This window comes from Salarias fasciatus, chromosome 7, assembly GCF_902148845.1.
Source record: "Salarias fasciatus chromosome 7, fSalaFa1.1, whole genome shotgun sequence".
Taxonomy (NCBI): Eukaryota; Metazoa; Chordata; class Actinopteri; order Blenniiformes; family Blenniidae; genus Salarias; species Salarias fasciatus.
The window spans coordinates 29,089,173-29,115,374 of record NC_043751.1 but is presented as its reverse complement, the minus strand read 5'-3'; the positions used below and the strand labels follow the sequence as shown (position 1 = coordinate 29,115,374).

General features: G+C 44.4%; 1 protein-coding gene across 1 annotated transcript in view; it reads left to right on the top strand.

The window, feature by feature from the left end:
- Positions 1–26,202, top strand: part of cdh13 (cadherin 13, H-cadherin (heart)) — a 378,606-nt gene that overhangs the window by 336,441 nt on the left and 15,963 nt on the right. Inside the window, exons 12-13 of the mRNA XM_030095419.1 lie at positions 2,372–2,514; positions 25,915–26,148. Of these exons, the coding sequence (XP_029951279.1) occupies positions 2,372–2,514; positions 25,915–26,148 (377 nt within the window). The remainder of the gene's footprint in view (positions 1–2,371; positions 2,515–25,914; positions 26,149–26,202) is intronic.

Here is a 26,202-nt window from a genome sequence, read left to right as displayed (position 1 = left end):
TTGGTCCTTATACTGTATGTCACGTAACTATTTCACATTGACAGTGATTTAGGCGGCACATCTTCCACAAAACTTTTCCCATACCCAATAACATGTCAGTTCATATAATCGCTTGTTTAGAATTTGGTTAATTTGCATCGTACCCTGAATAATTCACATTGGAAATTAGAAAAGGTTAATTTAATGATGCTTGTCAAAGTATGTTGGTGATTTTCAAAGTAAATAAAGATAAATAAATCCCACAACTCTAATAAAACAGATATGCAACATTAATTATTAAGTTATCAGTTTGAAACAAGTCTTGTTTCATAAATCTTATCAGTGACTAATTCAAAAAAACAGTTTTTTTTTAAACATTTGTACTGCAATTCCTACTTATTAGTTGGCATAAACGTAAATATCAAAACATTTTCTGTTAATTGTGGTGATCCGTCACACTGGTCAGGTTGCTATGTAAAGTTGCACAGTGGAGTTCTTGGCTAATTCTCTGAAAATAGCATTTTTTTCCACCATGATTACGTATCTGTGGATCTACCGGCACAGCGTGGAGATGGTGACAGACTGATGCAATGCGGAGGCCACAGAGTGTGTCTGATCGTGTCGTCAGTGACAGGAGGCGTGAGACATATAGACGTTAAAAACCTGCGAGTCTGGTTCACTCACACCGGAGCAGCCGGTCTCATGAATCCCTCCGATCCTCTCCGTGTGTTTGAATAAGTACCTGCTGTACTTGTGTGTGTGTGTGTGTGTGTGTGTGCAGTGACAGACGTGTCATTATAATATATCTTAATAACGTGTTCAGCCTCCCGGCGTCGCATCTCTTGTTACAGTAAAACGTGTGTGTTGGGTAACAGCGGCGATCACTTGCAGGGAAAGTGTAAAGTGTATGTGGGTGAGAGAGTGAGAGTGGGAGGGGAAAGGTGTGAGCAGAGGTTGATTGCAAAGCCATTTCCCAAGGCTTTGTCGCGCTCTGTTAGCTGAAGAGCTCCATTTCAAAGACAATTTGTCTACTGCTGAGCACTTTGGCAAAGAGCGGCCTTGTGCTGGAGAAAGCCTGAAGTTCTGTGCGTGCGTGTGTGTGTGTGTGTGTGTGTGTGCGCGCGCGCGCCCACGAGAAACTCTCAGCTCCCTATCCCTGCTTTCTGCACATGCATGAGCACCATTTCGCCTGACTTGAGCTGACATATGTACAGTACACGCTTGCGTGTGCACGCTGATGTATGTCGATAGAGAAGCAGTGCGCCGCGGTCCTGAAATCAATCCGTGGCGAGCGTGAGCTCAGATGAAACAGACGAAAGAACCTTCCAATCACCGTCCAGCAGCCCTCGGCGCTCCACTGAGTGGCCACATTAGCAAGGTCGCCATCTCCTCCTCAGCTCATTTTCACAGCGGCGCCGGGCTTGGCAGCTTGCCTACGCAATATTTGGAGAGGTCCTCACCGTCTTCAGACCTCAGCTCTTCAGGTGGCGATATCTAATCAAACTGCAATCCACTTTTTTTTTTCTTAATATAATTTTGAAGTTAGATTTGAAATTATCCTGCTATTTTCGTACTACTCTCCTATGTGAAGACGGTTATCAGTCAAACCAGTAAAACTCAAACATCTGCCTCTTTCTGTGGCTCCCAAATAACATGACATGTTCAGACTCATCAGAAAATCACAGTTTTCTGATCACAATATTGATTAGCACAGGAATTTTTTTGCGTGCGTTGGCAGCTTTTTCCAAATTCATCAAACGCATCAAAAAGACTGATTTTCAAGTCCTTCCACCTGCAGCATAATCTGACAGTGTCGTGGTATCGCACTGTAACGAAACACTCAGTTCCAGCAGCAACAATAGCCGCGGCGCCGTGTTTGACACGTGCAGCGTTGCTGTTGAATAGAGGCAGAACTCGTCTCTAAATATCCAATTTTCTACTTTGAAGCACAAGAAAATGGTGTCATTGCCTTAACTTTGAAAACGACAAACAACCTTCACCAAAAAAAATGTGCTGTGCTATATTTCCAGAGGATGTCACTTTCATGTTCTTTTCTGCAGACCTAAAATAATCCCTCAGGATTGTTCGCAAGGTTATTGGAGCAATTTCACAGTTACCTGTAAAGTTTCCCAAGAAAATACATGAAAGTCCTGCAATTTGCATGGAATACATCAGAAGACGGTGTACCAGTGTTTTTTTTTTTTTTTTTTTCCCCACTTTCAGAAAGATTTGCACTGTTTCTGTCTTTAACCGTCGTTTATGGTCAATGTTCTCGTCGTTGTAAATGTTTCTGATTGGAATAAAAAGTGACGAGGAAATTTCAAACAACTTTTTTTTTGTTTAGCCTTGATGGCATTGATGATTACATTTTTTTTTTTTTTTTTGATTGCAGGTACGCTGTTCTGAGAGACCCAGCAGGCTGGCTGAGTGTGAACCCAGTCAGAGGAACTGTCAACACTTCGGCCTCGCTGGACCGCGAGTCTCCGTATGTCCACGACAACAAATACACGGCCGTCTTCATCGCCACAGACAACGGTAAGCTGTCGCTCCCCCCCTGCAGCACCCTGATGGACGGGAGATTTATGCAGATATCTCGCGAGCGATTTAAAACAATCTCCGCAAGACTCCGAGCACTCTCGCCGGAAGAGGCTCGCCGCTGTGCGTTGACTTCACCTGGTCGCTCTGAAACGGCCGTTATCCCTCGGCGACAGTGCGATGGCCTTAAGCGGCGCGGTGTCTGTCGGACCATATGGTGGCTGGTTGGCGGCGTCAGTGGAGCCGGAGCTTTGAGACTTTCCGAGGCTCAGATGAAAGTGCTGAGAGCCCCGATGCTTCTGTTTTTTTTTCCCCCCTTCCTCTTTGGTTCTCTCACTGTCTCATCATCTCTCGGTGTCTCCACCGCTCTTTGTCCCCTTTTCTCTGTCTCTCTCCCTCCTCATATCAATCCATCTGGTCTCCTGCTCTCTGGAGATTCTGACAGATCCATTAGAAGAACTGAGGGATTTCTATTAGTAGGCAGCAGAATAGCACTGTTGTGCCGGGGAATCCGGCAGCCTTAGAGGGATGAGCGCTGAAAGAGGAGTAATGATGGGGCAGGAGAAGAAGGTGGGAGGAGGTGGAAGGGTCAGGCGACGAAGAGAAAGGAAGGGACATAAGAGATGATAACAAGAAAAAGATATAGAGCTGGGCAAGTGGGTGAGGAATCAGGTCTGAGGAAGAGAAATGGGGAGAAGCGGCAGCGAGATTTGTATTGGAGACAGAATAAGAAGGAAAAGCTTGAATAATACCTATTAAAAAGTTTCTAGAATAGTGGGATCTGGGAATTTATTACATAATCTCAGAGTTTTAAGATGAGATAGTTTCTTCATTTTAATTAGTGAAAGTTAATGCTTCGTTTCAGCCATGAATGTGTTCGTAGCTGAACCCGAACGCTTGGCTTTACCGGTTCTAACACGGCCCCCCTGGACCACTATTCTGTTGAAGAGGCGTCTCGGTTCCTCCACCCCACTGAAAATACAATCCCAGCTGATTCTCTGGGAAGTGGATTCGCCCTGACAGAGGCAGCATCCCACATCTGGTGCATTTTCTATAAAAAGCCCTTTGAGTTGACTTCCTGTCATGTATCCAGTCAATCCAGGTATTTCAGAGTTTTAAGATTAAAATCACAACTGTCACCTTCAAGTTGGCATTACAGGGGAAAAAAAATCATTGATTTGCTAAAGTTGAAGCAAAGTTGTGCTAAAAAAAAAAAAAACAGTTTATCTGCAGACAGATAAAAAAGTTTGACCTGGAGGAGCAACAAGACAAAATCATTGCTGTTCTTCCTGTGGGGCGTCATGAATGTCGCATTTACAGCCTTCCTTTCATTACTGTAGATGCTGAGGTATTTCAGCGTGAATCAGCAGCGAGCAGCTATCAACAGTGCTTTCCCTGAGCCGAAATATAACGCAGCCATAACACAGCCAGATATAAATTTCTACTCCGTCCGATATATATGTCTGAGATGCAGCCGGAATAGATTACAAGTGTCCGTGCTGCTTTTCCAGCACCTCCTCAGATAAAAGCGAGGGGACCCGTACAAATCTCAGCTCCCGGTCTGGAAACAACTTCCTGCTAATGTTTGAGTTTGTACATGTGATTCAAATATGAGCGGAATACTGATGCCTGCTTGACCTGAGTCTCAACTCTTTTTTTCTTTTCTTTTTTGCATGCAATGTCATTGGCAGGACAAATTTGCTCTTTTCCCCGTTGTGATTTGAACAATGATTGTGTGATAACCTCCTCTTATGTGGACAAGCAACAGGACATCGATTGACCCCTACATCTTCATCATTATATGTATGTGGAGCCCGCCAGCGAATAGCTATCCACTCCGCTCCGCTCTGCAGGAGGAGGAGAGAAGATGGAAACAGTGCAGCGATGTTACACAAACAGAGCAGGTTAAAAGAGACAATGGTTTGTTCTGTACGTATAAAAACTACACGTTCGCAGAAACAACTGAGACAGCATTTCAGAAAAGGAGAAAAACAGCAGAGGTTAGACCAGGAGTGTCAAACATAAAACCCGTGGGCCAAAAAAAGCCTCAGGAAGCTTCAGTCTGGCCCATCAATCCACCAAGCACTTGGTGAAAATGTCAAAGAAAACATTGATTTTATAATACATTTCTTAAAATTAGTGGACACGACACAATATGGAGCCCCGAGCTGAGATACCAGTGATGCCGCAGTGAAAGATAAGAAACTAGCATGTTAGTATTTAGGCTTAAAGCCATGCTGTCAGGGGGATTTCATAAAAATATGCATAATGCAGCTGCTATAGGAGGAGATTTTTTTTTTTTGGACATTTCATTGTCAAAGTTACCTCCAGCTGGAGGCGGCGCGGAGTGATGTGAAGGGAGAGAAAATAGTGCCAAGCGTTTACGAGGTCTGACTTTTTCATGAACAACGGTTTTGTGATGCACTCTTTCGAACACATATTGGTTTGAGAAGAAAAACGCTTTATTTTCGTGACCCCAGCAAACTTGCCGGACTACTTTCGTCTGGACCAAAACTGGACAGGAGCTCTGCTCACTGGACGCTGTCAGGGGTCAGTCTGTGTGAAAGCACAACACTGCTGACGGGGATGTCAATACAGATTCATGTCAAAAATCCTTAAAGTCTAAGTTTAAAGGTTATTATTTTACTTACTCCAGCCCACTCAAAATGAAACTGGGTTGTGTTTGACACCTTGAGATGGACAGAGATATTTAACACCACAGTGTTTTATATTAGCATTACCGAGTGTGTAAACCCTTAACGGATTAGCTCAGTTAAAAACTTATCTTTTAAAGTCTTAAAATGGGTTCTGAATTGAGATTTTTCTCCGTTTAGCTGCGGACCAGTCTCATAGCCAGTTCAAGCCCGTCTGACCCCGTGTGTCAGTATGAAGGGTGCTCTGGGCGAGAGCTTTGCACGGTCAGCAACCGAACGGAGCGAGCTCCTGGTGAACAGCATGAGAGCACATCAACTTCCGCAGCCCTCCAGACAGCAGCAGATGATGAATGATGGAGGAAATGGACGAAAGTGAAGCGTTAATTCATCCATCGATGAAAGAAAGTGATGGTGGTCCGATACGTTGGGCATTACGACTACATGTTGTCGTTTAGGTTGTTGTCTGAAAGCAGGGAAAGTGGACGAGTGTCAGGATTTAACTTTGTGCTTCGTCAACTGGGTTAAAGCTCCTTCAATACTCCAGCTCTTGTGGGACGCTCTCAGTGGTCTGCAGTGATCGGTACCTATCAAGAGAGATTTCAGGAAGGAAAACCCGGTAAAGTGGTGACGGGGGCCAAGGTTTACTGATGCATGTAGGGAGTGAAAACTGAGCCAACGGACGAGGGCAGCTGCTGCAGAAGCTGAAGCTGTTTCTCAGAGTGAGGTATCCAGATTACATGGTGCATCACAGCTTGTTGCATGGGGGGGGGAGGGGTTGGATAGGTGGGCTGATTCAGATTGTCGAACATCAGAGTTCCACAGAGGAAAGAAAGATGTCGACTGACGAATGATGTTTCATTTTCCATCAGAGGGATGGGGGGTTTCTGCCGGGAGACCTTGGCTGCTGCCGCTCTCGCGTTTGTTCCCATGACATGAACCACCTATCGCAGCAGTGAGGCTGAGAGATTTAGGAAGAAGAAATATACTGTGGTGGTTTTTGTGAATGATGTTGGGATTGTGTTTTTTTTTTTTTTGGTCATCAAATATTATATCACCCTGCCGCTCTGATCCACTCACAGTAACGCTGCCATGCTATTCACAAATAAGAATTGAAAAGATTTTATTGCTTCAAACAATCTATTATAGGTTTTCTAAATTCATACTGTCAACATCCAATGCATATACCACCTTCAAGTAAATGCTCCTGTCTTTTGAAAGAAATTAAAGGTGCATTAAGGAGTTTGCACGTTTTATGCGAAACAGCGCCCCCTGCAGGCCTTGGGCGTAATGCAGCTTAGTGAAAAACTCGTGCCTGTGGCTCCCGTGCACGGAAGAGGGGGACTCCTTCCTCGTTCGTTTAGTAGCACTCAAGTAAAATTTAAGTTTCTTTTACCTGGTGGAGTCTGTGTGGAGCTGTGGCAGTGCTAGAAGCCAGTCTTTTCTTAATATCTGGAAGCTCCTGCTCAGTTGTTGCTCACTGAGCATCTGGCGGAGTAATGGCGGACAAAGCGAAACTTAACAAGCCGGAGCACGCATTACGTCATTCCTTTCAAATTCTCCCAAAAAAAAATGCTGGTGCCGGACCGGCACTGCAACTTTCAGGTGACAATTTAGCGCTGTTAGAGGTACTTGTAATGAATATGTCAGGGCACATTGTACACATCACTAAAAATGTGTAACATATTTATGGTGGAAAATAAGTATTTTTAAGGTTGTAAAACTCCTTAATGCACCTTTAAATTCAACAAATGAATAGCACTTAAATCTTCACTGTATATTCAGTTACATTGAATTAACTGAATATAAAAACATTAACATTATTAAAACTACTTGGACCTTTTTTTTAGGGTGCTTTCAGTGGTTATTGCAGACCAGAGTGCTCTTTTGATGCCGGCCAAACTGTAAATGAGCCGCAGTGGTGCGATGCCGCTGCTTTCACTCACTTCTAAGGGGTCTGCTGGTGATGTGTTTTTAAATGGTGGTAGAAATTTGTTGCATTTATTTGTAGGGAGATGGCTCCACAAGACATCTTGCAGAACATTCTTTTCCTGTTTCTTCTTTCTATTTCCCATCAAACTATTTCTATTTTGTGTTTCTTTATTAACTCATCTGACCTCCTCTTCAGAGGGCATTATTAGTCACGCCATACTCCAGCTTGTTTCTGTTGTTGGGTGGACATGCGTGTGGCCTGGGCTGTGCCAGATGATTGGTTTGCCACACAGAGGAAAAACACTACATTCGTCAAAACGCTTTGTCACTCAAACCCAAGAATGGGGGGAAGGAGGGATTTTGAATTTTTCAGATCACAGCCTTTGCAATTAACAAATCGCCACGCCTCACATCACAATTGGATTTCATATACCAGTCCAGTTTGCATACTCAGCATTGCTGCAGCCAAGGACACTGTTGCATGAAAACATGGACGTGGCCTCTGATGGTATCACGTGTTGCCACGAAGCAAAAATGGTTCAGAAATGCTTTAGGGACACATTTGTCGATTAAGCTTCATGTAAATGGAGCTATTGCAAGTGAAAATACATAGTTTTTGTTTCAAAGAGTTTTGCCATTTTAAAAGCAGTGTCTGTTCACATGGAAACGATGTGGATATCATGTAGGGCCACGAGTGGGTTGTGAAGTGGAGTGTGGAGTGTTGTTTTCTTTTGTATTAAAACCACACACACACACCCAGAGAACAAAAAAAAAAAAAAAACCATTAACAATGGCGAGTATAAAAGCATTTGTATTGATAGAAAACAAGTTGGATTGCTGTTACGGGTGACTCTCTCATATAAATCTACCAAGTCCCAGGAGAATATGAAGTGGGAGGCACTCCACATGTTGTTATTGTCCCTCTAAATGCTAAATGGATTGTTTTACTTTGCATTTCCACTACTTGAGCAGCCCTCAATGCGCTTTACGTTGTTAATCACATTCACCCACTCACACACACACTCACACGTCAGTGGAGGCGGCTGCCCTGGAAGGTGGTCAGAGCAATTTGGGGTTCAGTGCCTTGCTCAAGGACAGATAGGGAATCGAAATCTGCAACCTTCTATTTGAGAGATGACTTGATCTACCAAATACCGTATTTCCGGCACTATAAGGCTCACTGGATTAATAGGCGCACAGTCAATGAATGGCTTTTATTAAAAAAAAATTCATACATGGGGCGCACCACATTTTAAGGCGCATAGGATGTATAGAATAGTATGAGCGAAATACATATTGGCGGTCTAGGTGGTTACATTCTCGGTTGAAATGTGTGAGTAAAGCGACATATCAAAGCCAGTTTGACTGAGGATCGCTCCTCTTCACGGATGCAGCTCAGAGCGCGGCCACGACTGGTCGAACTCGCTCGGTCACCGAGGTTCAGCCAGCTGCGGTCTCCTGAGTGAAGTGCCCCACCGACAGCTCAGCCGCAGCCGGCCAGCCGCTCCCGGCGTCCCGGCGGGTGGGCTGCCGGGCGGGGGCCGGCCGTTCTCAGAGTCGCAGCGTGCAGGCTGCCGCCCGGCGTCCCGCCGCTTCCCACGTCGGCCGGCTGTGAAGCCGCGTGCCGTGCTCCGCGGTTGGGAGAGTGGAGAATGTGCCTGAAGCTTCATGTTTGCCGTTCTGTTTAAACTAGCTAGCTTAGCAGCTTAGCAAGCAGGGGTTGTTTGCTCATGTGATCAGGGTGATTACCGTATTTCCCGCAAAAAAGGCGCATCGAATTATAAGGCGCTCTGTTGGGTTTTGAGAAAATTACAGGTTTTTACGTGCTCCTTATAGTGTGGAAAATACGGTAAGCCAAAGTCGTCCCCCGTTTTCATGGAGATGGAGTAGGAGCATTGCCAAAAAGTTCCACCTTGGGAGCCATTTTCAATGACTCCGAGCACCATTGTTGTGTGAACAGACACCCAAAACTCAATGAAAGTTTTGCGTTGTCACATTAAAATGTCGTTCTGTAAACAGGGTCTAAGTTTGTCAAACTGACCGCTTAATGCCCGGGTCTCGATCTGTCAGATGTGCTGAACAGACAAGTCTGCAACTTGAGAGAATCAAATGTTCTGCTGTCTGCAACTTGATGCCAGATGGAAAAGGGCGTCTTCAGAGCAGAGTCCGTTGCTCTGTGGTTCAGCATTACTCAGCTGGTCATAATGTTTTGGCCGGCTGGTGTAAATAAAGTTGCAGTAGTGCTGCTGTCAGAGTCAGAGGTCATGGCTTGTGGATAACTGGCTGTGTAGTCTGGCGGCTACACTCGGTTGCCACGGCAATCCATTGCGCTCGCCGGAGGATCAGACGGCGCCATTTGTCACTCCTCCGTGTGTGGAGTCGTGCACGTGAGTGAATATGTGACTGTCACTCACTTGTACCTTCATGCACATGCATGAGTGTAAATCCGTTTATTCACACGTACCGGCCACGGCAGTCCCTGCATCTGTCTGTGTGCACATTCCGTCCCTTCAGCCATGTGATGCGTTTCTGTTTCTCCGTTAATGGCGAGGAGTCGCAGACGGGTGGAGGTGGAGGTGGAGGTGGAGGGGGCACCTGGCAGGCGGACCAAGCAGCAGAATATTGTTTGAGGGGATATCGTCCCTACCTGAGCAGAGGGCTTGCTGGGCTGTTTATAGAAACTTTCATCAGTCGCTGCTGGTTTTGCACGCCAACAAATTCTCCTCTGCTCTCCGATTCCCCGCTGGGACGCCAGCTGTTCCTGCATCGTACGCCGATCTCGTTCCTCTGCGCCGACATTCATATTCAGTGTCGGTGGATCCTCATGTTTGCATGTGGGTGGATTGGAGTTGTGTGTTTAATGTTTGGTCCTACATGCAGAGAGTCTCTGGCCTGCTCCGGTCCATCCACTCTCTGCTGTGTGTTGTGGTTCTATTTTTTCCGTGGTTTTTTTTTTTTTTTTTTTCCAGCTCCTCATTTAAATGTTAAACTGCCTCCTGGTGGGAGCCATTTGTCATTTGGAGGCATGAATACATTATCAAAGACCCAGTGATCTGAAACACGGCAACGCACACACACACATACACACACCGTCTTCGGCGTCTGCTGGCATCAAACCTGTTATTTAAATCTCTCAAGTTACAAGCACGAAAGAGCAGAGACGTCTACGCTTTGAAGACACGGACGTACAGATGAGACACCTTTGTTCAGACTCGGACCTGAGGGTCTGCCTGTCTGCACCACAGTGAGACTCCCTCCACAACATGGACGAGCCTTGTTAATTGCATTACACACACATATACATGCAGTCGGACGGAGCGGTGTGATAAATCTCAACGTTCATCACAGTCACATCACATCTCCTCTGGCTTAAATCAAAAGCCAGAGGCGAAAGTGGAGAAGGGAAGCAGAATTCTAATGGGTCACCCAACAAAGGTCTGTGGTGCTCAGATGGATGTAAAATTAAATGGGATGTAAGATGTGTGTGTGTGTGTGTGTGCTTGTGTGTCTGGATCTCTATGACAGGTCCACATAATAGGGTTGTCATCCTCAAAAGAGAGAAAAAAGACCGAGTAGTAGCTGGTTGTCAGTAGCTGTGTGTGTGTGTGTGTGTGTGTGTGTGTGTGTGTGTGTGTGTGTGAGTGTGTGGGGCGCACCTTTGTGTGCCTCTACCCTCTACACGTGTCCATTTTGCTGTGTGATCGCCGCCTGCTGCGCTGCCTCATTGCCATCCTAAGTGCTGGGAACCAGTGTGCAGCTCATTGCCATAATGGGCTCAGTAATTTCCCCGTTTCAGGCCAGGCCCAGATGCAGTGGCTTCACCGCTAAGTGTCTGTCATGTCACAAGCACTCAGCGCGGCGGCCTGGCAGGCTTAACGCAGATAGATAGACTCATGTTGTGTCTTTAGCCAGCTGTGATCCGGCCGCCTCAGACTACAGTGGAGTAATAATACTGCATGATGAGCGAGAGTGTCAGCCCCGCGCACCGGGCCCCGTGTCCTCGGATCACACGGCGAGCAGAGCGGAATAAAGCAGGACAGATCAGAAGTCGGTGCTTACAGAATCTCCAGTGTTTCACTTTTCTTCCTCCAGCTTGTTAACAGATAATGAAACTCCTTTTAACCACGGTCCCGCTATTGACGGATCAATGTTTGATTAATAGCATATTCAGGAACGAGATGTTAACTCATACAGGCAGAGTGAATTCTGAAAATCAGCCTTGACTCCCTGCTGTAACTCTGCAAAGGATCCATTATGCTGCAGCCAAGAGAGCAAAGCCAGAGAGCCGACTGTGTCTGATAGAATGGTAAATATAGTAAAAAGGAAGCAGCGAGTCAAGGAGACGAGAGCAGAACATGGAGGCAGACGAGAGTAAAGAAGTGATAGGTGCAAAATTAAAAACCTGACAAGACTAAGAAATGAATATAATGATTTTAGGGTGCTGACAGGAGGCTTCATGAGTTAACACTCGATCAAAACAAACTTTCATAAAGTCCGGGATCGTTTGCTGAAAATCGTTCACTTCATCTCCAAATGCTCCTGTTGTCAGTCCGCTTCACGGAGACAAGCAGGTTTTCAGGCCGCTGGAGTGTGTTTCTGCCCAGCTAATCGATCACGACCCCGGGTGGCGCCGTGCAGCAGAGGTGACAAGCATGAGGGACGAGTGGAGGTGAAAGCATGAAGACGACCTGACCTGCGATAATAGATATGCAGCGGAAAACACTGCTCGACGACGTCTTGCCTTCTGTCTTGCGGCGCCGCCTCATTAACCCCGAATCCTGGCTGTGTCTGTCTCACTTCAACACCGCTTCCCCAACCTGTGTCCGTCTTTCATTTCACGGCTCGCAGGGGAACCTCAGAAGGAAGTCACCACCTTGTAAACAGGCTCACGTTGAGTCTGTGATTAAAGAAAACCTTTGTTCATCTTTGCCAGGGAAGACGCGCCGCTCTCTGTTATCAAAAGAAATACTCATTATGTGTCCTTGGAATACTAACTGATTCATGCACAGATCAGAAGTTTCCTTCCTGGCCAGGAAATAAGAAAGGATGTTGGAGTGTGGATGATTTTTGCCCAGTTATTTAATAAAAACATAGAAACTAGCACTGAAAGTCATGATTGCAATTTGGAAAATGCTTCACACCTCCTCACACAGCACATTGCCATCAGGATATTTTGGTGTAGATTTAATGACAGGGATCCAAATGAATTGAGATGAGTGTGTGGCGGAGATGGAGAGGGACGGATAATGAAAGATGAAGTCAGATGATGGAATGAGGCAAACACGACTGATGGAGAGTATCTCCGAGTTTGTGCTGCAAAGTATGTCATTAGACCAACACGGGAAATCTGTCAGAGGCTTGGTTTTTGATGAGGAGTCGCAGGCACCATCTGTGTGAGTGTGTGTGTGTGTGAGCTAGGTGGGTGCTGGGGGTTAGAGGGTGTATTAATTATGCGTCCTTGCAGTTTTTCAGTTGCTTCAAAGGCCAGTTCAATTAATAAGTGGCGAATGTGCCTGGAACTGCTCGGTTTTACTTGTGATATTTCCTTTCTCCCGTGCATGTAACAAGATCCTCACCGAAGCCCACGTTTGCACACACACACACACACGGGCACTGATAATATGTGATTGTTATTCCATGCCCACGCTTTGCATGAATAAATCTAAATCAGTTTGAATAAAAAAGAAATATTAGACCTTGTGTTTTATTGGGAAACATTTTAAACAAACATGGTTTGTGAAACTCAAAGAAGTTTTTCTCCATATCAACAAACCCTGGTCAACTTACCTTCTCTTTATTATTACGTCGTCTTTCTAGAAGGTTAAAACAAATACCCAGCCAGTTTTGATAATGTCACACATATGCGGTCAACATGATGCTGGAAACATCAATAATGGCGAGACATTATTGTTTTTGTCAAGCAACATTGTCAGCAAAAATTCATTGGAAGCTTTTCTTTTGTCTTTTGAAAAAGTTGTCGCATACAGTGAACGGTGCCTAAACCGCCCTGTGGGTCTGACTGTGAGTGTGTATGGCTGTTTGTCCCTCTGTTTGTCCCATGATGTCCGGCCTGCGTTCTGCAGAGCTCTGTGGTGAAGTTACGAAGCAGTAAAGAAGAGGGATGAATGTATGGTGACAGCTGTACAGAACCGACCAGAATAAACATAACAATCTTAGTCTGGATCAAACTTTTATTTAAAGAAAAATGAAGTCTGTTTTGCGTGGGCAACTTGCTCGCTAAAAAACTTTTAAGTGTTTAATCAATCCCTGCCCTTTATCCTGCTCAGACCTTTTCCATTCTCCTTCAGCTTAGCAAACACCCGACAATAAATCACTCCTATTTTGTTCTATAACATCTATAAGGAACTTAACCTTGCAGTATATGTGCAGAGTGGTCCATTTTGCAGCTTTTTAAATCAATATTCACATTGCCTTCATGCAAATGGCCCGGACTCCTGGATATTTGCATTCACACCTGCTTTTAGAGTTTCCTCACAGTCATATCCAGTTCATATTAGCCCAGTGTATCTTATTTAGCTTACAGCTATTGAATGGTTTTTCATTAGATTTATGTGTGTTAATTGTTCTCTCACAATCAATACTAATGATTTAGGCCGCCCTCAGACTTTTCATTTAGCACTCATCAAAATTGCATAAAAAGAAACTATTGCAGCACATCTCACTTCTCACCAACTTTTCATGAGGTGATAAATCACCAGACTTCAGTTAACTGGATATACTTCGGTACGATTGGAGGAACGCAACAAATCTAACATCCATAACTGTGAAGTAACGACAGCATTCAGAATTAACACAAACATTAAATTATAGGCGGCCGGCCACCTTCTGCTTCTGTTTTGCAGCACTTACCTGAGTCCTCTGGAAAAAAAAACCAGCGGTAGATTAAATCTGAACTCGCCGGGCATAATTTTGTAGAATTTATTCACGCCGCTCTCTTCCTGTGATGCAATCGCTGTGCAAACCCGACAGCCAACAGATGTAGTCTGGCTATTCCAATATCTCACATCCACATATCCACCACCAATATCTGGACACTGACAGAATCCAGGCAGACACCGGTTAAATAGTAATTGTTTCCACCAAACGGGCAGGCGACAGGATGTCAAGGTGCCGGGAGGGGCCACGACTATCAGGCACAGGTGTTTCCCGGAACAATGGGGATCGCACAATTCGCCAGGAGGATGCCAGGAAACAATGGCAGCGTGACAGTCAGCGCGAGTACCAGGACTGAAACCGACGCCGCTAAATGACATTCGCTCGTCATTGATTGACTGTGAGCTCAAACGGAGCTGAATACCAACGTTCTGGCACCAAACCCAAAAGGTGTCCCACATTTTGGGAACGAGCTCCACGTATACTGCTGCGGGAGAGCAGGTGCTCCGGCAGGGACTTTAATGATTATTGAATGTGTTCCTAATTTGTTTCGTGGCTGTTTATACAAAGAACACAACAAAATGTGAAGCAGACGCCGTGTTTCCAAAGGGCTTTTTTAAAATTTCAGTGCATAGTGTGAGGCAAATAACCCGCTTAATTAAAGTTTTTGTAGACGCCGTTTCATTCTGATCTGGCAGCTTATCACAGAAAGAATCTTTATCAATGTTCTTTTTACATTTTGGGGGGTGCCGACCAAAACAAGAAGTCTCCCAAGGAGGGTAATTTTTGTGTTTAATTAGCACAAAAAGAGCTTGCAGAGTAAGCCCACTCTAAGCTCCATCAATACCCTTCTTGTATAATCAGCCAGTATAATACCCAGGAAGTGATAACCTAAACTCCATTCTGAAAGTAATTTGCCAGACTAGAAGCGATGCACCTGTCCCCAGCATCACTTCCCTCCCCAAAGTCATCTCTCTTAATGACTTGTGCCTATTGTAATTGGTTCTGGCTGGTTTCATTTACAGTTCTGATCAGCCAATCAGATTAGCGCGGTGTCATGTGATAGCGTTTGCCGAAGCCCCGAGGAGAGGGAGATGAGTGATGGGACAGAATGAAGTGGGTTATCTGAAGGGAGTTTTAACAAGGTCTGGGACTTATACCGTTACAAGACAGATAGAGAAGAGCAGCCGGAAATACAACAACAGATAGGGCACGGCATCCTTCAGCTGTACAGTGATAGCAACAGAAAAAAATGAAAAAATCAAAACATGAGAAGCGCCTGCTGTTTCCAAGAACTGCACTGGCCAAAGGAAATTGAGAGAATATACAGTTCATCACTTGGTTTTGATCCACAGCGTATGATTTATTGAAGAAGAGCAGCATTGTATTTTACCTTCTCGCACTTTTAGTCTGTTTTCTCTGAGGAGGACCGTGACACGATAAGAAGAACTTTCTTTGGATGCAAAGGAGGAGGAAATTGAATTTTTTTTTTTTTTTTTTTTTTGTATGTTTGTTTAGAACAAGTCTGCCTGAGCTGAGCGGAGTCTCAGGTGTACAGACGAACTCCTGAAGTCACCAGAGATTTATGTCCCCTCAGATTGAGTTTCATTTGATTAACGTTTTGATTATGAGCTGAGGCTGTGCTCTGACTGTGTAAATATACAGTGATGTTCCACATCAAATTAACCTGGAGAGCTTCAGTGACAAAGAGTTAAAGTGAGCTCCGTCGTCGGTTCCGCTGTACAAACAGTACGCACACCAGAATCAAAATTTCATCTCACTTTCCCCCCTTTGGGTGGAGACTTTTATCACCCAAAATAAAATAAAGAAACAGGGTATGGACAAATAATATCACCCAAAATAAAATATGTTACCAGATGTGGTTTTGTTAGACTTTCCCATAATCTACAGTTTAAACCTGTAAAAATTAATTCAACATTTTTCCTGTTTTATTCACATGTTTGTTCTACGGTAATACTCAGTTTCAAGTTGCTGCTGGAACTGCAGAAACCTTAAAGTGAAGTGATTCAGCTCAGCAGTGTGATCACAGTAATCATGAGAGGGTGGGAAGTTTTCATGCTTCCCACATAATAAGTCAATCCTAAATTACTGCTTGAATTATTGCCAAACATGGAACTGTGTCACAACATGCTTCGACCCACAGCTCGAGGTGGAGGGAGGTGAAATAAAAACCAGATGTGTTTGGCTAATTAGGCAAAACTGGTTTATTTAGGGAAATAAAATGACAAAGATGAAGCAAAAGGAGGGCCGGAGGGTGCCGGTAAACCACAGAAATGATTTGGGGAAAGATGAAAATCTAATAAAGCTTATTCATAACAAAAAAAAAAAAAAAACTACAATACGCTGCTCTTTAATTAAACTTAATAACACTCCAGCAGCATTGTGGTTAGTGTGCTAGCATGGAGAAATTCAGTGTGTGTTTAGAAACCCAAAGCAAAGAAAACCTTGGCCCAGTTCGCATGTTTCAGAACAACGATACACATATTTTAGCAGACTTTACCGATTACTCCATTCTGTTTCGAGCAGCGTCAGGCTGAACAGTGAGGAGTTGTAAAAATAGCATTTCATTCATCTGTGTCACCAAAATTAGTTGAAGTGTTTAAACTTAAAGTGCATCATTTATTTAAACAATAAATGATTAACAATGGTTAAAAAACAAAATTGGGTCCCTCAGGAAAAAAGTTTTGGAACTACTGCTCAAGTCCACAACCGCCCAACTTTATTTATGTACCGCAGAAAACGATGCCAGAGAATCAATACGCCAGAGACGAGAGGTGAGCTGTTTACATTTCAGCCTCCTTAAAGATGGGGAAGCAAAGCTATTAATAAAGCAGGACTTAGTAGAACAGCTGATATATGTGGAGGCGCCGCCAACTGTACAGCGAAACCAGACACGGGATGAAAAGGGGAGAACGCAGCAGGCGGAGGGCATCAACGCCACATAATACATGATAATGTGATATTGATCCGGGTGGCTGTTGTTCTCGGTGGCAGCATAATATTGAAACACTCAGCATAAATTCATTTAATTTCACCCTTTTCTTGATAGATTCGTCTCCAGAATCTGCCTTCAGTGATCTGATGTGTCTAAATGATTCACAGCCTTCCAGTTTTTATCTCCCTGCTGAAGCTTTTCGCTAAGTTCTGACAAGTATTTGATTAATGCAACTTTGAAGTCGGGGCCATTGCTTTTCAGCACAAAACAGAAGAAAAATGCACATTTTTGCATAACATGCAGACGTCAAAACAGTGCAGATCAGTGGTAAAACACGCTGTGGCTGGATGTGTTTAAAAGCCACAAGAGAGGAACAAATTTCACTTTCACTGCAACACAGGAAGAGATACAGCCTGGTGTAACCCTGTGTGTGGATTATGGTTCAGTGTTGCTCAGGTGTTAATAAAGACGGAGCTTTATTCCCGTTTTTTTTTTGCCGGAAGACACTTTGAAGTAAAGTGCAAAACGTGTAATCAGATTCTGGTGGAATATTTCAGCACTTCATATTATCACATAATTTTCCCCTGCAAAGCTGCCAGTCCCGGTTTCATCTCCATCCCTTCTCGTTTTGGATGTTACCTTTACCTTGCCTCATTTTCCTCCATTACCCCGCTGAAATCCACCTGTGAATTAGTCACCCTGACTGTTCAGCTGCTGCCTGATGTATTGTGACATTTCCCAACGAGCCGTTCGTCGTGCAGAAGCCCCGCTGCCGGCTTCCTCCGGTCCCTGCTCGTTGTTTCATTTCCTTCATCTGCTTTTATGCAGCTGGGGAAAATAATAATAATCGCAATAACAATGCTGGATATTTCCAGCCAAGGGCATCATCCTCTGGTTGCTTGTGTGTGTGTGTGTGTGTGTTTGTGTGTGTGTAAGCTAATGGCTGCTCTAATGAGAAAAGGAAATGTATCCAGATAAGAGTGTTCTTGTGGTCAGCTTTGTCCCTGCCAAACCAGACAAATTACTTTAATTCTTTTTATTTAATTGATTTATTTATCTGTCTTTTGAATTCGCCAGTGCCCGGCGCACTTGCCAGACTTAGAAAATAAAGATAAAATATGACTTTTTTTACGGAAAATAAAATGAAATTGGTACCAGCTGTAATCTCCCCCTTTTTCAAGTTCCCAGTGCTTCCTGTTCCCACCGTCTCTCGCAAAACTCCACTGCTGCAACACATTTTCCCCCCAAGAGGAGAGACCAAGTGCAAACACACCGTGCATTTTACACTCACCGCGCCATGCAGGGGTAGAAATTGGTATATTTCAATCCACTGCTGGTCACAACCCTGCCTTTCTTTGCTCTTCCACAACAGCGAGTGGAAAAAGTCAGACCACAAAAAGAAGGGAGGAAAAAAAAAATAAAGTGATAACAACAGAGAGTGACAGTCAGACAGAAAGAGAGCATTAGCCTAAAGCCAAAGTGTTGGGAGCAAAAGAGCGTTCGGGGGGTAGATGGAGAGATATGAGGAGAAAGAGAGGGAAGAGAGAGAGAGAGAGAAAGGAAGCGGCGTTTGTTGCCTGTAGCTGTGGATTAGCCCCGACGGCCCCAGGAGTCAATCAGTCTGCTTGCTCCTCTCATCTCTGGGCAGACTGGAGAATAACAGGGCTGTCTAACTGCCAGCCGGGGGCAGGTGGAGGTGTCAGGAGCAGCCGTGGTGGACGGTGGAGGTGGAGCAAAAGAGCAAAGCCTTGAAGGAAGAGCTTCAGTGGAGAATTTCTCAGGCTTAACATCGTTCCAGCATCCATCCAATAGACATGCGCTGATCCCCACATACGTTTCCAATCAGAAACACATGCTAAATATTAATAATATTAATAAATATTGCATTAAAAGGTGGTCAGTGGGAAGCTTAGCTCTGAAACGACGGAGTTCACTGGTTGGTTTACATTCCGAGCCTCTCCAGAGGACATGAACTCTGGGTAATTATCCAGAGAAGCAGAGCGAGGATACAAGCAGCTGAAATGGGTTTTCTTCACAGGGTGGTGGACCTCTGTCCTTCAGGTGTGGTCGCCGGTTCAGCCATAGGGGAGGCGTTCGGGCTTCAAGCATGACTCCTTTTCAAAGGAGCCAGCTCCGGCGGTTCGGCCACCTGATTAGGAAATCCTCCCTGCGGCTGCAGGGGGAAATGAGCCGGGCGGAGTCTACCGGGAAGACGAGCTCAGGATGGAACTTACCTGCTCCCTGCTTCCTGTTAGACCCTCTCAGGGAGTTGGAGATGGCTGAACTGAACAGAGATGTCTGGTGAGCAGTGAAGACGGCGGCGAGTGGATTTAGGGATGGATGAGGACTTGTGAAGGTTGTGTTTTCAGTGGCTCCGAGCGCCGTTGTCAAGTAAACGGACCTCCAGAAAGTGAAGAAAATGTTCCTTTTTCACTTGAAGCATTGTCATGTGATTTAACTAATAGTGGCAAAGTTATTTGAGGTCGAAGCAGACTGGCTAATCACACCAACACCCACATTTAAATTCACTGATCGGCCTGATTTCCCTGTGGGAGTTTGGGAGGTTTATGTGCTGATTTTTGTATAAATGATGTCGAGTAACTTGTATGTTGTTTGTTTTTTGCTTTGTTTAATTCAAATTTGATCATTAAATTCAGGACAGTCTGATTGCCTTTGAAATTCCGTTGTATGAATTATTCACCTCTAACTACTTAAAACAAAGGAACAAAATGATCGGGTGGAATTGAAGTTTTGTTTTTTTTAAATACTGTAAAAGCAGAAGGACATTAGCAGCAGGGTTTAACATAAATTGTTGAACAGATTGGCATCCTTCTCTAAAATCCTCCTGAATTGACCAGTGAACTGCGACGTGTTTGTTGGATTGTTATGTGTGGCGCTGGTCTCCTGCGAGCGCCGCTCTGATGCCGGGTTTCCTGTCTGAACGGGCTCCCAGGCATTCCTCTTTTTAATGCTGAAGGGTTGCTTTGATAGGGACAATTAAACCTAATCTCATTTGCTAATTAGTGTAATTTCTGCTCTGAAACCAATTTATTAGAATCGATCCCCACTTGAGTAAAGTTAATTTTAGCTTGTTAAATTTTTCAGTGAAAATAGTACATCATTTATTATCTCATTTGTACTGAAACCTCTCATCATCTGAATAAAGAAGCTTCTCCTAGTTTCACAACTTTCTGACTTCATCCCTGCAACCTAATTAAACCCTAAACAAAGAGGGAAGACTGAGGTCTGCAGAGCAAAATGTGGAGGGATTTCCATCGACAATGATGCCATTTCAGCCTCTCAATGAGATGCTAAAGCCACGGCGCCTCGGGGGTGACTGGATTACATGGATTTTACGATTCTTAAACTTCTTAAAACATGCTGAGGTGAAGTTGCCTGATGCAAAGCAGCGCCCAGGATTTAGGAGAAATGGACTGTAATGAGAAGAAGTAAGGCGTGTCCTGCTCTTAATAAACAGCCTCTCTGTGGAATTCAGAACCATGCAGCTATTGTTAAAGGTTTTGTTCTCTCCTGCTTCACTTCTGGGATTTTAGCCTGCAGTGAGAAACAGGTTGATGGATTTGATGAACTTTTTAGGCATTTCTATACTTGCAGGGGACGGAGCTTATGGCCGTCTGTTTTACCTTTTGATTTAAGATTTTATTTCATTTTATGAAGGTTTTTGTTTCAGCCGATTCTGCATCAGACAGAGCTGTGAAACACATTTTAGTTGTGTTATGTCTGTTATTCTTAAGAAATTTGCTTAAAGCTCACTGTTTTCTTTTTGCTTGGTGGTTTGGCGGGCCAGATTAGAGTGTCTTGTGAGCTGATTTTGGCCCTCGAGCCTTATGTTTGACCCCTCCTGGTATAGAATTGATCAGGCATCGCAGCATTCAGGTTATAGATTAACTGTAATGATGAATGCAGTATGTGGTAACCTCGACTCTGTGGAAAATCACAAACCCAAGTCCAGCACATCACTGCAGGATCTCGGTGCTTTAATTAAATCTTTTCCATTAAGTCTGCCGCCTGCTAAATAAAATATCCACTGATAACTAAAAGGATGCAAAGTAAATGACTCAATCTTCAATCAGAACCACAAGAGAGCCGCCTGATAATATTATATTTATTGACTTGCAGCTTTGCATATTAAAGGAACAGTAGCTGGTCATAGGAACTGTGCCGACGAACCTGAAACAACTGCTGAAGTGCCAAACACACACACCGGTTATCTGCTCTGTCAGTTGTTTCATTCTCTACTAAGAAGGCTGTTAAGACTGAAAATCTGCAGGATTAACAATACAGCATGTGCTAAAACAACGAAATGATTCAGAAAGTCACTTTAAGAGTAACACTTATCGGTTAGAGAGAAACACTTTGAAACGGCGCTCACACACACACACACACACACACACACACTCTGGATAATACGCAGCCCCTGAGAGGCAGCAGGCACTCCTGTCCTCATTTTAATCTCGTTTTACATTGACGTTGCTTGTATGTATTTTTCTTTTTCATTTTTTTTTCCTTTCCAAGGCGTCTGCGCGGAGATTGAAACCTCCTAATTGCACAAGAACTCTTTCTTGCCATTGTGTGAGGAGACAATTGGAGGACAGGCTTTTATGCTTGAAGGTTCCTTCACCCTGAAAAACCTCGTCTGCTTTTGCCGTCACAGCAAATCCCTCTCTCTTGAATATCACCTACTTTACTTTGTTGCTCCCGACGCGCAGGGGCGGGTGTGCGCCATGCCGCCGCTGCAGAGATCCATAAATTGCCTGTCTCCTTCAGAAACTTGTAACGTGTTAAATCCGAACTTTGGTGACAAAGCGGTGTGAAGCGGAGGCCAGCAGACAAGCCCCATTGATGCCGGAGCGGCCGGTGATGACACTCCCATGATGCAACAGAGATAATGAGGAGTGGGAGCGGAGAGATCCAGTGATTAGGAGTGAGGGGGGATTCATTTAGGAAGACAAACAGCTTCATTTAAAGTTAGCCAAGCACAAAGACACCCTCTCTTACAAGAAATGGGTTGAAATTTGCTTCCTCTCGCTGACAGGGGATCCGGGCCCCGATCCGATCCGCACTCCCCTGGTCTCACTTCTCCAGCGATAATAGATTATCTGGGGTATCGCCTGAAGAGCTACTGTCTTTGATTTGCTTTTAAGCACAATTCTGTCTGCGTTCGCCGAAGTAATTTCTCTCCGCCGTTGATCTGCTGCCGATACTGTCACGGCCGGGCTTATCTCCGCTGTATGAGGGGGCTGTTTGCTGTTTTTGTTTCGCCGCTCGGTTGCATGCGGGGTATGAGCGATGAGATTGCAGTCATTTCACGTTTATTAAACGGCAGAAATGCCAAACTGTCGACCATTACATTTGATTTCTCCCCATCGCTCACAATCACAATGCGCTGATTTAGTTTTACAGGCTGCAATGAAATTAAAGTTTTGAGCTTAGTGGAGTAGATCGCGATGATTATCTCCTAAACTCTCTCAGCAGTAGAAGATGAGATTTCTCTGCAACCTGCCATACAGGAAACCTCGGGCTGCTCGGCTGAATAGAAGTCAGCCTGCCGCTGCCGTCCATCCATCATTTCTCCATTTTCCAATTATTAAACAGCTATTCCTGTTGGAAGGTCAAAGCATATTTAATTACTGTTCTGATCACTAATTTAGCTGCGGCGCAGTGAGAACATGGCGGGTTTGTGTAAATGTGTTGGCGGCGGTGCAGGAAGCATTAGAAGCGTGTTTTGTGTTGATGGGTGCAGCCTTTCTGAGTATGCATGAAGTTGGACGGCTGCCAACATCCTAGAGATCCAGCATCTACGCGCACTTTCAAGGTTTCACTGCGGCTGACATGCAGTACAGTCATGCAATTGCACAAATGAGGAAACATTTAGCACTTGGAACCCTGCCTCCCGTTGCCCTGCCAGAAGGGTTTAGCAGCTTGTGCAACACTCACGTTGCCTCCGGTTAAGATGTTCTTTTTGGGGGGGTGGGTGGATGCTCGTGCATGGAAATGGAGATTTTGGGATATTTTCAGGTGTTTTTAACGTTCTCTGTTGTCTAACTGGGTTTTTTGGGTTTTTTTTTTTTTTTTCCTTCCTCCTCCAAGGTAAGCAGTTATTGTTCATGAGCGTCGACAGAGAACTTGCAGAAAGCGGAGTAGGTCTTGTGCGGTTCATGTTTACACCCACAGGCTACTATATGTGTATGACATTTAAATAAAACACATTATGCTAATCTGACACCTGCCCTTGGCTCCGAATGCAAAGTCAAGGAGACGAGAATCACATCCAAGGATTTTTTTTTTTCACTTTCTCATAAATTGTTTCTAAATATACAGCATTTATTACTGCATCTAGATGAGCGTTTGCTGAATCTTGGCCAAACTAATGCGAACAAAAAACTGTTCCAGCTCCCTGCTCCTGGGTATGTGTTGGTGAGGATAACCACGACTGCTTTTTAATACAAAATTGAGATGAACGTGTTCTTGGTTTGTTCCTAATTGTCCATCATCACTCTGGTGGCTTTTCTTCACATGTCCTGCTGTCGGAGACCGGGGACACTGGCCTGAAGCACAGCTTGATTTATCTGAAACGTGTCAGAATCAATCCAGTGTGCAGCGGCGACAAACGTCCGGGCACGACACGTCTGTGGTGAAACTAACAGTGGTCACTGATTTTATGTAAATGAGCTTGTATGTATGTCAAACCACAGTACATTTAAAACCTGATACTCACATGGCCACAGACAGGACCTTCTTTTTGTGTCATTTTGCATATCAAATTGATTACATTGCAGATTTTGCAAGTGGTTGTTGATACATGGCCGCTTACAAGCTCATCAGCTCAATTTCTCACTTTGCCCATCGGCTCTGATCCAATACTTGCGATCCAATCATGACGTCCCTAATTGCAACTAAAACAAATGCACCGCTGTCCAACTGCAAACGGATGGACGCAGGCTAAATAGAGCGTCTCCAAATGCAGACTTTCACTTTCCCCACTGAAATCCCTTGCTTTGAAAGGCTCGGTCACCACATAACAAACAGGTAACGAGATCAAACCAGACCACGAAAAAGCTGCTCCAAACTTCCCGAGCAATAATTGTTTTAATTGACTATTTGTCTGCAGCTGGTCGCAAACAGCGTTTCCAAGCCTGCCAAACTTTTGCACAGCGGAGATTTTTTTTTTTTTTTTTTTTTTCAGAATAAAGCACAGGTGGAGGTAAAAGTGGCTAAGTGTCACAGAAAGCCACCACAATGAAGCAGAATGCATAAAAGCATTCTCCCTGAAAAAAAGTCATTAATGCACATGCTTCAGCCGCTGTGGCAACTCAGGATGCGGGCTGGCTGGAAACGGGAAGCCCATCATTAGTCTCCCACGGTCTTTCTCTAAAGCCGAGGTAGAAATTGTCCAAAAAAAAGAAAAAAACTTTTTTGAAGGTAAATCTGGATTCGCTAGCTGCACTGAGAGTTCGTTTCATACATTTCACATCCTAAAATGTGCTTCAAAGGCGACAGAGCGAAATGCAGACAGAAATAGTCTTTGCAGCTTGGTACAGTTCCTGGTTCAGTTGAAATCCCAACAGTCCAGACCCAGACCATCAGATGTCAGCATCCGGTCATGCCTCGTGGACACACACCTGATGGATAATTCCAACCCAAAAGTACATTAATTAATCAAGTGCTTTATTATTTTTGGAATAGGCCAATTTGGATTTAATGGTATGGCTTCTTATGCGTCCACAGCTCGACACATCGTTGATATGTGAAGAGAGAGAAGAATCAGAGTCTGCCTGCATCTGAAGACAAGATGTGCTTCAGTGTGGAAGACGTTTTGAACCATTCCTCTGTAGAATTCAATCAATGCTGTGCAAACAGACAGGCTAAATACAGATTTCTATTCTATCTATTCACTTGGTGCTATGTTAAGAAATTACATTAATGGATAAAGGTCTGTATACCTGGGAGTTTTACTTTAGAACACGTTGTCTCTTTTGTCGAAAACACAAACCAATTAAATTTAATGTAGAAACCAATATTTGAAATGGTTTCTGAGCAAATTTTAAACGTGTGGAAGATTTACCTCTTCGCAGTTGCTTTTCCTATTTTAACATGTAGTCTCACCGTATGTCTTTGATTCTTCATGTTCATCTCAAAAAGTGAAGTTTAACCTAATCAGTATTCCTTCCTTCCTTCCTTCCTTCCTTCCTTCCTTCCTTCCTTCCTTCGTACAGTTTCTTTAACAGCACTGTCAAAGCCCCGGACTGAATTTCATCCCAGCATCACTTGACATTTATTGCACATAAATCTTAACTTGTTTTTCTCCTCTCTCTGCCCTAAATTATCTGAAAATATATATATTTTTTTTACCTTGAAAAGGTGGAGAAGACCCATTTTCCAATTACAGATCTTGTCTTTAGGTGTTAATTGCTGACTGACCTCTGGAGCTGTTATTGGATGCCGTGCAGGTTTTTTAATAACCTCTAATCGCAGTGAAACAGAGAGCCATAATAGAGAAGAGCCAAGCTGCTTTTTAACCCGGCATCCTTCAATAAGGTGTAATCTCATCCAAACATAGAAGTCGGCCGAATGCCAAGTCAGAATGCTCTTTTGCAGAACACGTCTCTGTGATTCATGCTCTCAAGGCACGGAAGTGACACACAGTTTTGAATTGTTTGGGATGAATTAGGTCAGCTGAGCAGCATGAATCTTATTAATTTTGGTGGCATTTTGGTTCCTTTAAAAGCATAAGCTCTTTGATTTGCTCCTCAAATTTAGCGGAGGAACACCAAAAGGTGAAATCCCTCGGAAGTAATGAGGAATAAATCTTGTTTTACTGCAGCCGCAGTGTGTGATTGCTCTTCTCGCGCCTGTCCGCAGCTGGATCGCATTCTCTCCACGCCGATTATGATCCGGGCCACAGCCTTGGCTCTCTGTCCTCTAACGCCGTGTGTCTGTTTCCAGGAACCCCTCCAGCCACGGGCACCGGCACCTTGATCATTTACCTGGACGACTACAACGACAACGCCCCCTACGTGGTGCCGTCGGTGGCGCGCGTGTGCGAGGACGCCCACGACATGAACGTCGCCATCGTGGGAGGATGGGACAAAGACCTGCCGCCGAACGCCGCGCCCTTCAAGATAGAACTGGGAAAACAGCCCGGCCTGGACAAAACATGGAGGGTCACCAGGGTCAACTGTAAGTGTCACGTCTCGAAATACCATGAAAGGTTGTACAATATAATAGAGAAAA